Here is a 13882-nt window from a genome sequence, read left to right as displayed (position 1 = left end):
GAGATGTGTGTGCAGCTAGACTCTCAGCAGAGTGAAGAGAGGTGACCAAGGAGGAGCATTAGTGGATCATTTTTGGCTTCCTAAGTCACACTTGTCGTTCTTTTTTTTCTTGCCAGTGAGGGAGAACTTATTTTACGATAAATGTTAGGAAATATAATTTCAGCTCAAAATAAACTGTATTACATTTCTGCAGCTTTCAGCTCTGCAGCCATGATGAGGGGAATTCCAAACCACTGCAACATTCAGCACCAGGATAGACTCCTTATGAAACATGTAGATGATACAGACACATGCGAAGTACATTTCCAGCCAGCTGTACTTTTGTCAAGTCTAAATAAAACCATCCACTGGACCTTGCTGTTTAAAGTGAGAACCTTTCACCACTCATCCAGCAGAATGTGTTGTACATCATCATGCTGTTCCTGTGGTAATTTCCACTAATTGTCCAACCCAGTATCATGCCAAGCTGTGTAATAGACCCACCGGTCCACCGTGTCACTGTCGTGTTTGGCCTAAAAAACATGAAAAGTCAGGTTACACTTTCAAAATAAGCCCACAAACTACTTGGTTATTTTTAGGTTTTGCCTTAAAATAATCACATCTGACTATTGGTTTCACAGAGGACTGAAACCCAGATCTCCTGACTGAAAGTTGTGTGACTGATACACCCGTCCAACCCTGACCACTTCCTATTATGGACTTTCTGGGTCTCTACACTACGTTCATCCTTTGCCCCTGACAACATTACCCCCTGCTGGGACTGGACCTTCATACATATGTGTACTTCTTTGCACCTAGGTGAGACAGTGAGAGAGATCCCTCTGATTGGCTGTTCAGTGTTCAGATAAGCAAACCGGTGCATTAGAAGAGAAACAGAAACAGAGAGGGAAAGCCCCTAGAGCCTGTTGCTATAGTATCCACCATTTTACCCATTTATTGTTGTCCCTCCTTACTTTTCTCTTCTGCCTGTTCACTATTCCAATTTGCAATTTTTTTATTCGACATGTTCTTGATTATATTAGCAACAGTAGGGTGAAAACGCGTTGCTTTTTCATACCTTCTAAACCTCTTTATCATACTGTATATCTGCAGTCCTGAGTCTTCTGGTTTCCCTTTTTGAATGACAAATACAGACGGCAGTACTATTTTTATACTGTGCTATATATTACCATATCATGTAAGTATATACCTGAATTCTCCCACTGGGGATCAGTAAGGGTATATCTTATCCTATATTATCTTATAATTGTCTTTATTTGTAATTATCTGTCCATGGGTTTACCTGTATTGTCACTGCTATTAAAAACATAGAAAGCAGACTGACCACCCCTCATTCTTGTTGGGCGGGCTGCTCCGATCGATCGTTGTATGGCTCAGGGAAATTCTTGCAGTAGCTTACATGTATCCACGGGACCTTCTGTGTCACCTTCACTGCTGTCTCGGTTGTCAGCAGAACCTGGAATGGGCCCTGGAACCGCCTTTGTTTCCAGTGATGGCATCTATGATCCTTGATGAGAACCCAATCTTCAGGCTGCAGGTTGTGGAGAACTACAATGGCTGCAGATGGCAGGGCACTTTTCACCTGTGAATTCAATGCTGACAGAGTAGCAGACAGGTTGGCACAATATCTTAGCATCTCTTTCTCCCTTTGCCCATATGATCACTCCTGTGAGCTCATTTAGTATAACAATGGAAGAAAGCATGTGGCAAACATGGTTTACCGTCAGGGCCAATCCACACTGAATTACTAAATTTAGCACCAGATTTTGACCACAGTCCACGTTCGTGAGGAGCAGAGATTGATTGGAGAACAGAAACATCATATCTCAGTGGAAGAACCCAACATCAAACAGCATGGAATGAATTTGAAACCAGAGGCAGCTGCAGACTTTGCAGCTGAATCAGGTGCAGCATTTCCTATAGAAATGGGTTCAGAGCTGTTAGTGTGAGCATCACATTTCATGACAGAGATTGAGGCTGGGAGCAGAATGGCGTCTAGCAGGCCAGAGACGAGAAAGATCAGGTCTAGATGTGCAGGCTTGGCTTTTGAAAGCAACACAGTCATGAGGTTCACCATCTGCATGAGTAGCAGGGTTAAGAACAGTGCATCTTTTCATTGTGATGTTCGGCATGTCTAAACGTGTCACATGATGCATGATGCTTTTTCAGCTGCAACAACAGCTTGTAGTCACAAAGGGAGACTGGCTGCAACAGGACCAGTCTTTGTTTATCACCATGTGATTGTGTCAAAACAGATGTCATTAAACTGTCCTTTTGGTAAACAAATTGAGTGAACGGTAGGTCAGGTTTTGGCATTTCTAACGTAGGAGCATTCTCTAGAGGTTTTTAAATCAGCAAAGGCTTTTTTATCTTCATCAGTCCAGGCTGGTCTGTCATGTGCACTGACATTTTTACCATGAATCATGGAAGAGAGGGGGTGCCTCGCTCTCTGAATAGTTTGGGATCCATTGTTGGCGGTATGACGTCATTCATAGTAAACTCATCATTAGCTTTTTTGTGGTTGGTCTTGGCACAGGCTTTAATGTGTTTGCGAGAGATGGATTTGTGTTCATTTTTAAATTGATGTATGTATTTATTTCTATATTTTTCTTCCTTCGCATTTTTCCAACAGTTTATTTCCACAAACACATGTCTTTCCAAATTTACCCTTACAGTCCCAGACATTGCTTGACATGCTGCCAAATTAGACCTGCATGAAAAAACAGAGGTTATGAAAAGGAAATAAGACTGAGGTTGCTATTTCATTATTGAGTACGTTGCTGAAGTCACATTGGTACTGTATGTACATCCCTTACTAAAGTACAGAATGTGTACAGCAATCGTTTGTCATGTGTATCGACTGAGCTGCCAGATTTTCATTTGTGACTGCATGCCAACAGGAATATTGCTTGTCCATTAGCCCTGTAATATATTTCCCCATTACAGCATATTAAATGTTAAATGCTTAAATGGTTTTAGTGGTTAGCTAGGATGAGGTTTAATTGTGTTTGCTGTTTAAAACAAATGATTACGATGACTGACCCTGTCACTACACGACAAGCTCATAAGCAGCTGTATGAGGCTATAAACAGGACCTGTTAATGTTCCAGGAGACCAAATGAATGGGACTACCACAAGGTCGCCATGAACTGTCAACACAGAGCTCAGAAATTAAAAAACAAAATAACTCGATCACAAATTATCTCATAAACTGTCAGACTGAAGTGTTTCCTCCTTCAGATGTAAGACTTCAAAGGGGGGAAGTCACGGGTTTCACCCGATTGCCTGGATTTTAGTATTAATTCTTAATTACTCATAGTTGTAATTAAGATTGAACACAAGGCTTTTCTCCCCTGCAGTCGTGACTTCAGCAGTGCAAAGGCAATTATGGGAGAGAAACAGATTCAGTTCCAGTCGAGATGTAAAAGGATTTGTGTGATTGAAGGATGAGAAGGTACGAAGTGTACTGAGGGATTGAACTTGTAGGAGTAAACTGTATTGTTCATTGTTTCATAAAGGTTTTTCTCCAGGCATCAGGAAATGAAATGTTTTCCTGTTTTGAAACTTGAATGCTGATGATGGTGATGGTGTGGACTAAATCACATATCAAGGAGTTCTAGTTTTGGAAGTGCTGTAATTTAATGTCACAGTGCATTAAAGATCATGATTTTTCATTAGGTTTCGGTATTTGACATAGATCCTTTTTTTTTCAGGATCACGACAACAGCTGCCTGCATGATGGACCTGCGCAGATACCCACTGGATGAACAGAACTGCACCTTGGAAATAGAGAGCTGTAAGTGGCTGAGTTTGAGTGTGTATGCGTGTGTGTTTTTGTGTGCATAAATGTTATGGCCACCATGCAAAGTTTTGCCTCAGGTACTAAGTATGCTTAAGGTCTCTTTCCCACCTGTAGTTTTGTTCAGTTTGTTTCACTCATGTTCAGGGGCAGCTGGTCAATAGAGGGAGATAGAGCACTGCCCTCCTTGAGCCACAAAAAAGAAAATGATTAATTTATTGTTACTATTATCAGCATCATTATTATAATTTTTATTCATAATTTAACTGTACAAAGTTTCTAGACACTGTGTCCTGTTTTCTTAAAAGCCCAGGCAAATCTGATAGACTTCCAGGGTAAGGCTTTTTATTTCTAGCTTCAGGCACAGCAATGCGATCTCTATGGGTTCCGGGAGGGCTTGCACTGATACGTTTTCGTCATGTCTAACCTAGTGGCATTCACATGCTCCTCAGATGGTTTTATTTCCCAACCTGGAAAGCCGTTCTTCCTTAAGAACCTTCTCCCTCCGTTCTTACTAACACAGGGAGAGACCCACATTTTTTCATGATCTACGTCTAGTTTTCCTTCAGTAAATACAGGTTTTACTTACTGAGGACCATTAGCTGTCACACCATCCTGAACAGACCAAACACTGCAATTTATAATATTTAAACATAACTTATTTAATTTGTTTCTTTATTTGCACTATTCTTGGAGCAAAAGTTTACTCACAACCTAAAGGGGGAATTTACCTTAAAATAGAAGGTTGTAAGATTTGTCAGAATGTCTCAAAAAGGCCACAGTAACAACCTCCAGAATGGTCTCTTCAATCCTCACTTGCTAGGGAATCTATAAATACACTGCTTCAGGCAGAGCTTCAGCAATAGCATGACGTGAAGAGGTGTATTTATGTAGGTTGTTCGGGACATTCTAAATATACAGTTCAATAGCAAAGAACTGGATTATGCTGCAGGGCTAGTTTGAGAAATATCTATTGTTGATTTGACATATTTGTTGCATTGACTGAATTGCCCACGTAGAAGCAAGTTCCACATCTTTTAGGCCTTTTAAGCCTAAAGTAAAAGGTATTACTTTAAAATGGACAATAACCATCGGCCTGAGGTCCGTCCAGAATGTGTTGATGTTTATTTTGACCAGGCTGCTGTCAACATCACATTGTAGGTTCCACACACAGTGACAATATGTGGTTCACACTGATTTGTCCCTTGTGTGTTTAAATAGGATTACTAATTAACACGCAGCTTAAGTACACAGATTTATCAGCAACAATGGGGTTGTTAAATTTCATATAGCTTTAAATAGCTTTAAATGATCCACAAATCTCTCCACCTATTATTACACTGTACCTCAGGCCAGAGAGTCTCCTTTGCAGGGCTTTAAATGCCTCATCTATAGTGAGAAGCTGCTTTGCAGTCTGGTGGTACGGCAGCAGATACTTCTGTATCTTTAGCCAGACTGCAGCAGGGTGAACAGACCACTGCTGGAGTGGGTGATCTATTTTAGAGATAGAATTGTTTTTTAGTGGAGAGAATAGGGTTACTGCTAAAAGTAAGTTTTTTAGGACAAATTTGTGATGGAAAAACAGACTTTATCAGGGACATTCAACTAGCTAAATCATGTCAAGGTGTAGGCATTTTTTAAATAATGTATTCATGATAATAAAGAATTTCTTTGCTAATGTCTTCTCACATACATTCAGAAAAAAAAAAACAGGGCAAAATCATAATGAAGCCCCTCCAGTAATGAGAAGTAGCTAATTCCCTGAAATCCTGCAGCTGGCATTAGATAAGATGGAGAATCTAAAGACAGAGACTAGCTGGCCCAATTAAATTGGTCTAATTACTGAGAGGGCACTCTGGTTCAGGCTGTAGACATAGCCCAGAGACCTTGCAGAAAAAGTGAAGGAGAGGCTTTATTGTTGTTCAAGTTCAGCCTGTGGGAAGCTGGAAGATGTTCAGCAGTTAAGTAGAAAATGAGAGGCCTACTCTCTGCTTTATCAGCCTCACACTAATGAATTAACAATGATTTATTGTTTCTTCCATTCCTCTTCTGGAGGACATAATGTGACATTTACTGTGTAGAGTGGATGATGTTGGATCTAGTTCGGTACCAGTATTTCACTATTATCATTTGAGAGACTTGTTAATCAAGTGACTTCTGGGAGTAGCTTTCAACCACCTTGATCCTTGTATTTGCTCTACCTGCCACCCTCCTACTTTGACCCTTTGATCGTGTCACCTGTGTCAATACAATTTTACCATGTAATGCATTTCAAAACAGAATTTTTTTTAAAAAAGTAGCTTGTACAGAGTTTTTGGTCAAATATTGTTTTCTGTGACTCACTCCTTATTGCCACATAGCCTTTTTTTAGACTTAAACATTTAGGCTTTCCAGTTGGATTACTGCAGTGGAAAATGACATTGTGAAATCTTTTATGGAATGGGTGTGGATGTGTATTTATGGTTATTTGTATTTAAATGAGCATCCATTGATTCATCCATCTATTTTCTGGACCCACTCATCATGTTCAGAGTCACTGTCTGATGTCTTTATCCCAGCACAATGGGCCAGAGTCAGGGCACACCCTGGACAGGTCACCAGTCCATCACAGCACTGTCTCCATTTTTTCCTTGCAATAATTTTGAACTGAAATTATAAAACGATTTGGGCCTGAGAGTTCATTGTTGACCCTGGAATCTCCCCGTCTTCATCGTGGATTGTAAATGTAGTCAGTTGTAACACAACCTTGGAATGACCCGATTAGAAGAGGACCCTCAACACAGAGAACATCATCTCTTCAGTGAAGACGACAGATAGGGAGGTGCAGCGTGTGTGGAGGCACTGAGGGCTAATGGGAATAAGGAGAGGAAGATAAGAAACTTAAACTGAGCCTGCTAATTTAAAATCAGAAAGATCGCAGTGTGACTTTGTTATGGTTTGACTGTCAGCCATCCAGCCAGTCTTGAAGTCACAAAAGTTAAAAATTACCTAGTGTCATCAATGGATCTAGGCTGTTGGAATAAGCCTGCCACTGCCTGATTATTTCAGCGTAATTCTCCCTTTTGCTGTCTAGTTGTTACTGTTTTAAAAATACCTGTCTCTACAAGAAACAACAACCTCCAATCTAGCAACCCAGCAACATGTAACTGTAGTTGCTCTGGTTACTCTAACACTAACCTGGTTGCTAACAGTACAAACCTACGATGACCATGAACACCAGAAACAGGAAGTAGTTGACATCCAGAAAGATCAAGGAGGACAATTTACAGTTGACACCAGAAACTATCTTTGAGTGACTGAGGTTACCACTTCCAGTCATATAGCCTCGTTTATTACCATGTGACAAGTTTCACACGTGGGTCAAATGATGACAAAATCACCTTTAGTGACAGGATGTAGTTTAAAAAGTCAAACTATGAAATAGCTTCTTTTGAGAGTCTTGACTTCTGTTTTGACTTGAAGATTTTACCCATCAAGTTTGTAAATGGACTTGTATTTCTATAATGCTTCTACAGACTTCAGATCTCTTGAAGAGCTTTACGACACTTGTCATATTCACCCATTCACACACACATTCATACACTGATGGCAGAGGCTGCCATGCAAGGTGCCTACCTGCTCATCAGGAGCAATTTGGGGTTCAGTATCTTACTCAAGGATACTCTGATATGCAGCCTGGGGAGCCGGGGAATTGAACCAGTGACAGTCTGACTATTTGACGACCCGCTTTACCTTCTGAGCTACAGTTCAGGTCCAGTTTGTATACCGCATTTTATATGAGGAAGACTAAGTCTGTCTCCATCATATTGCACGCTCCTTCTGCGGGTTGCTGAGTTTATGAACACTTTAAAGACTCTTCAAGAACATTTTTTACTGCAACCTCTCTACTTCATGACATAGTCACACTCAAAAGAATTTTATACATCCATATGTACAGAAAGGAGGGGAGTGTGATGCCTTTGTTCATTATGATATATTGTTACCTCTTTAACTCATTTTTGTTGAGGTATAGCCATACATATTCATGGGCACCTGACCTCAGTAGTCAATTTGTAATAGCACTCTGCTCATATATACTACATTGTTCCTGAAGCCAAATATGCTTGTCCTTGTTCTTCATGGAGGTTTAACTGTGTTGTTAAACTGTGTTGTGTTCCTCTGCCTCTCTCAGATGGATACACCACTGATGACATTGAGTTCTACTGGCAGGGAGGAAGCAACAGAGGCTCAGTCACCGGGGTGGAGAACATCGAATTGCCCCAGTTCTCCATCATAGACTACCAAACCCTCTCCAAGAAAGCTGTGTTTGCCACAGGTAATACAGTAGTCGTACAGTATCAGTTTACCCATATTGTTTTGATGTTACATTACAAACACTGAGAAGCCATGATTGTATGATACTATCAGTTATGATTGGTATAATGCCTTGTTCATGAGTTTTGTACTCTCTATGTTTAGTTAAAACGGACATTAAATATGATTCATACATGATGGAGCTGGAGAATTCAAAAATGTTTTCCCTTTGTTACTTGTGGTTTACTTCAGTAGAAACTTGGTGCACTTCCTAGCACACTCTAGGTTATTTATGGATGAGAGTGGACATATGCCACCAGAATATCTCATGGCTGGAATGCACTGGAACCAAAAAAACTAAGCACCAAGAAGCACACTGACAATTGGACCAAACACTTTCCAGCCACACACTGAACATGTTGCACCTGGTTCTGGTCACTCATTTTCCGTGCTTCCCCTCCAGGGTTGAATGTGCACAGCAGGGAAATGCAGGAGTACAATGTTCATGGATATCCTGAATATGGTTGACCATGCTTTGCCACTTGGCCTCCCTCACATCTGGACCTCTGTTAGGAGTGGAAACTATCCAGTCCTGTACAGATGCTTAATAATGGCTGGTCTCCACAGCCTCAGGCCCTTACACACTATCTTCTTTTTGCAGTAGCATCCAAAGCTTCCTTAGTCCTGAGGCCTGTATTACAAAACAGGGTTTCTGGTTAGCAGGGTAACTTCAGGGTTAACCCTGGCTTTTCAGGGTTGTGACAGGTGGTTCACTTGTTACCAGGGCACATCACCATGGCGACCTGTTCCGAAGCAGGTTATGTTCAAGATAACAGATCAACACATATAAAAGCAATGGCCACTGACCAATCAATTCTCTTGAAACACGGCCTTATCATTCATAGATTTCATGGAGCTTCCTGCATTTGGCAGCTGCAGCAGCTTTAGACCTGGATCATGTGTTTTACTTTATTGTATTTGTCTAATATTATAGCTCTGGGTTGACCTGCCAAGTCGATAACAACAGCCATGTGTACGCTTAGCATGATTGCAGATATTAAGCTTGGTGAAGCTTGAAAAGATATCCTGGGTATGCTGACCTTGCTTCGTAGTACAGGCCCCTGGTCAGTAGGGCTGGCTCTGCTTCAGGCTGTGAGGTGGCTCAGACTCAAGTTGTTCTAACCTTTTTGTTGACATCTTTACACAAAACAAACCAAAGTCACATCATCTCATGGACCAATACACTGTAAAATCTGACATCTATTTTGTCTTTCACAGGTTCTTATCCACGTCTGTCCCTGAGCTTTAAGCTGAAGAGGAACATTGGCTATTTCATCCTGCAAACATACATGCCTTCCACCCTGATCACCATCCTGTCCTGGGTCTCTTTCTGGATCAACTATGATGCCTCGGCTGCCAGAGTAGCCTTAGGTCAGTGATTTTTTTTTTTTTACATTAATTTTTTTTTTGTTCTTGTTAACAAATAGCAATTATGTTTGCTGATATAATTTTCATTCATGTTACTGTTATGGCTCTATGTAACAGAGTCTGTGTGTTGACTGGTCAATTGGTTCACGCATAAATATCTCTACATCAATCTTTATGAGCATGTTATTGTTTAACATTTCACTCAAAACACTGTTGTGCCTAATTTTTCATTTTGTTTCCTGTGCAAATAACAGTGGATCAGCACTGTTGTCTCACAGACTTACAGTGTCAGCTTTGATTCCTTGGTCTCTCTGCCCCAGTTTCCCAAATTTCTCAAAACGTGGGCTAGAGACTGAAAATTATCTGCAGGAATAAACGGGAGCATCTATCCCCATGATGGATCAAGGGTGTACTTTTTACCGATTGTATTTTGGGATAAGTTTAAATGATTATCAATTCTACCAGGGGAACGCATGCAGATGCGGTATGGAGCCAGAAAAGTAACAGTGAACTATGGCATCAAAAATAAAATTTGTTATTGAAAGCAAAACCTGAACTCATACAAGAAACATTACATTGAAAAATTAAACACAGACATTAAAAGTTGTTTCATTATATATTTATATTTTAGGGGGATTTTGATGTGTTTTTCAATGAAAATTTTATGATTTTTTTCATGTCTATATATTTTCAGTGACAGGATTTTTTCTACTTTCAGCATTTTTTTTCCATGTCACTGGTTTTCAGTTTAAACTTGCTGTCACTGCTTTGGCGTGGAGAGGAGGTGTGATGTGCATACCTGCATACTAATGTCAAATTTCACTCATGTAGACCTGAGGTCCACCCTGACCCTAGCATATGGGACTTGCTTCCAGGAGTTTGCTTCAAACACCCAAACAGCAAGTTATTCTGTTCTGGCAGAGCTCTGCTGGAGCAAGGTCTCATGTTAGCTATTGTCAGCTGTCTATGAGCTATCACAGCTAATGTTAGCTAACGTCAACTAAACACACAGCTGCAGTGTCTCTGAGCATATTAGGTAAAGTGGACAGGCTGGGTGGCGGAGCGGCAGCAGGACAGCCCGGCGGTAGCCCTACCTAACGAGCCCAGAGACACTACTGCTATGACAGCTTAAGTGCCGGTGTGTTTACCGGTGGAGCAATGGCTCACTATATGCTGCATAAGCTCTGCCACTGGCTGTTTTTTTACAAACGAACTGCGAGAAAATCACAAGCTCAACCCATTAACACCAGATAGCCACAGAACATACAGTTAAGAAATAGCATGACAGCAAATTCTTGTCTCGTTTGTGGTGTGATTAAACAGAATTCGTCCTGGCCCACAACTCCCTCCCTCCCTCCCTCTGGTTGTAGAGTCAAACTACCCAGACACCCAGGGGTAGGACAGCCTTGATCAGGCACTCGGCTGTAGGCCCGGATCCCACCGTTCTCCCTCCCTCTTATCCAGTGGACTACCAGGGCGACGCAATTCTCTGTCAGCATTACTGATGTATTATTATTTGCATGACAGAACCCAAGACTCTGGTAAAACAGGGGGATGCAGACTCTGTGTTTAGCATGTTGACCATTAAAAACTGTATGTTTTAATCATGTTGTACATGTAAAAGCCCATCTAAGGACAAGAGTTAAAAACTTGCAATAGCTATAAACTATCTGTGTTGCACATCAGTTGCTTTCTCTGTATTGGAACTATGTTTACAATGTTTGTCATGGTGATTGGCATTGTTTTGAAAGCAATTTGCATAGAAGAGTGTATATGATACTTGTTGTGTTCCCTCAGTATGCAGTGTTGCTGGTAGATCTCCTTCTAACTGTCCCCGCCCTCTACATCTGCTTGCAGGTATTACCACGGTGCTGACCATGACCACCATCAATACCCACCTTAGAGAGACTCTACCCAAGATCCCCTACGTCAAGGCCATCGACATTTACCTCATGGGTTGCTTTGTCTTTGTCTTTCTGGCTTTGCTGGAGTACGCTTTCGTCAACTATATCTTTTTTGGTCGGGGTCCTCACCTGCAAAAGAAGGTGGCAGAAAAGGCAGCCAAGTCAAATAATGAGAATAAGAGCAGACTGGAGAGCAACAAAGTGCAGGTGGGATATGTGTGTGTGTGTATATGTATATATATATATATATACATATATATATATACATATATATATATATATATATATATATATATATATATATATGTATATATATATATATATATATATACGTATATATATATGTGTGTGTGTGTGTGTGTATGTGTGTGTGTGTATATATATATATATGCTATAAACAGTTTCCATGGTGTTTTGTTAATGACACCAAGCCAACATTTGACCCTCAGGTGCTGTTGGGCCATTGTTACATTCCAGATTAATGTATAGGACTGCTCTATTTGTAGGCGAAACTCGCTACTGACAAAAATGTCACAGATGAGTAAAAAGAAAACCTATATATCTTACCTGTACCTGCTAATATGATTGGTTCTTGCATTAAGCTCACTGAGTGAAAGATGGCTATTCAACCTGGCAAATCAGCAATTCACTAATTTAGCAGGTATCTTCTCACGTTTCACCTTTACAATACCTTATAATCAGGCATATTCTTCATCAGTATTACAAGCATATGATTTAAACAGAGTCAAGATAGTGTGAAAATGCTAACTTGTTTGCATTTGGCTTGTCTTTCAATTCTTTGAGAGCCAATACTTTGTAGTTATTCCTCCTTACGGAAATTGCACGTAGCAGTCAGCTGGCTGTCAGCCATGTGATGTGCACAAAACACTTGAGGTAACGTAAAGCACTTGACTGGTTGATCTTTGTTGGCAAGAGGTCTTTGAGCCAGATGTGTTAGGGCCCTTCAGGTGCTAAGTTCTTGCACACGAGAAATCTAAAAAACAAAACCTTTCTACTCTGAAATGTTTCTACCAGCTCTGTATGGTCGCAGTCAAAGATGGATTGAAAAGCTTGACACCTCAATTGAAAACCGACTACTGAAGTAGTAGTTAATAATGAAAAAAGTTTTGGAATTCATTAAAGTTACGTCCACTAGGATAATTTTTGTAACCAGAAACACAAGTCTTGTTCAAGGAGAAGCCTGGTTCTGAAATTTCGGAAGCTGAGTTGTTACAATTGTTGCCATAATCAGTTAGTCAGCCATAACATTGGAAATAAATTCTTGCTGGCAGTTCCTCTATGTAGATTCCAAACTCCTCTCTCCAATTCTTTTTTTTTTTTAAATGTTAATTTTTATTTTATTAACTTGTTTATTGGATTTTCACTGTAACAAGCATTTACACAGTAATTGCACTTGTGAGTTGCCTTTTAAAGAACAAAACAGCATACAACAACAACATTAGTAACAACCAGATATAACATTACAACCATCATATAACACACACAGCCACAAAGAAAAGTAAAAAAAAAATGTTAAATCATAAAATAATAGTCATTGATGTCATTTTTGAATTATTTTGCCTTATTTTGATTACATGTATGTGTTTGTGTGTATTGTTGTGTTTGTTTTCAACTGGTGTGTATGTAAATTACGATTGGTTGACAGGCAAAAAGAAAAGAAAAGAAAAAGTTTATTGGATGGAGGCAGATAAGTTTCCCACAGAGATTTAATCCATAAGTAAGTTTTTTAATTGTACAATGCTTGTGTTGTTCTTTGATTTCCAGGTCATGAGGGTAGTTTCTGTGGTGATAGGGCTATGATGAGTAATTGATTTGATTTGTTTAGGTTAGTTGTTGATGTGTCGACTAGTAAACAGAGTAAAGGGGACAATGGGGTGTGGCAGCCCAAGAAGACAGAAAGTGACTCTGTGACTTTTTTCCAAAATTGTTGAACAGGTGTCAGTGCCAGAATGCGTGAATGTAACTGTCAGGGTTGTTTTGAGTGCAGTTAGTACAAATTTCTGATGCGAGTCCCATTTTAAAAATGTTCTGCCGAGTAAGTGAATTATGTGGAGTATCTTGTATTAGTTATAGATTTGCATTTTTTGTCATTAGGTAAATCTTTTGGCAGATTTGGTTCCAGAGGTTGGCATCAGGAAAATTGGACAGGTCTTTTTTTTCCGAAGATTAGGATTGTTCCAGATGGGAGTGAACTTATATGGTGACAAAGTGGAGTTTGTGACTTTGCGTCAGAGTTGCTGATATGGTTCGATGGAGTTTAATAGATTGCCCGTGAAATGGTAGGTCTGATATCAAAATGTTGTTAAAAAATGTCTGTGTCGTGCCCTTAAACAGGAGGAATAGTAGTGGGAGAGGAATAAGGAAAACCACATGTGACTCTTGCACTCACTCTGTAGTCTGTAGTTGAGTCATATTTAAAATAATTTGAACAAAACTG

General features: G+C 40.0%; 1 protein-coding gene across 2 annotated transcripts in view; it reads left to right on the top strand.

Moving 5' to 3' along the window:
- gabrb1 (gamma-aminobutyric acid type A receptor subunit beta1) overlaps positions 1-13882 on the top strand; it is a 59335-nt gene that overhangs the window by 34005 nt on the left and 11448 nt on the right. Inside the window, exons 5-8 of one of the 2 annotated variants that reach the window (XM_073483713.1) lie at positions 3714-3796; positions 7971-8114; positions 9371-9523; positions 11378-11631. In XM_073483713.1, coding sequence (XP_073339814.1) covers positions 3714-3796; positions 7971-8114; positions 9371-9523; positions 11378-11631 — 634 coding nt within the window. The remainder of the gene's footprint in view (positions 1-3713; positions 3797-7970; positions 8115-9370; positions 9524-11377; positions 11632-13882) is intronic. The other variant, XM_073483714.1, reaches the window with a different exon arrangement.

The sequence above is a fragment of the Pagrus major genome, chromosome 16 (genome assembly GCF_040436345.1).
Source record: "Pagrus major chromosome 16, Pma_NU_1.0".
Taxonomy (NCBI): Eukaryota; Metazoa; Chordata; class Actinopteri; order Spariformes; family Sparidae; genus Pagrus; species Pagrus major.
This window is presented reverse-complemented; position numbering and strand designations above follow the sequence as displayed.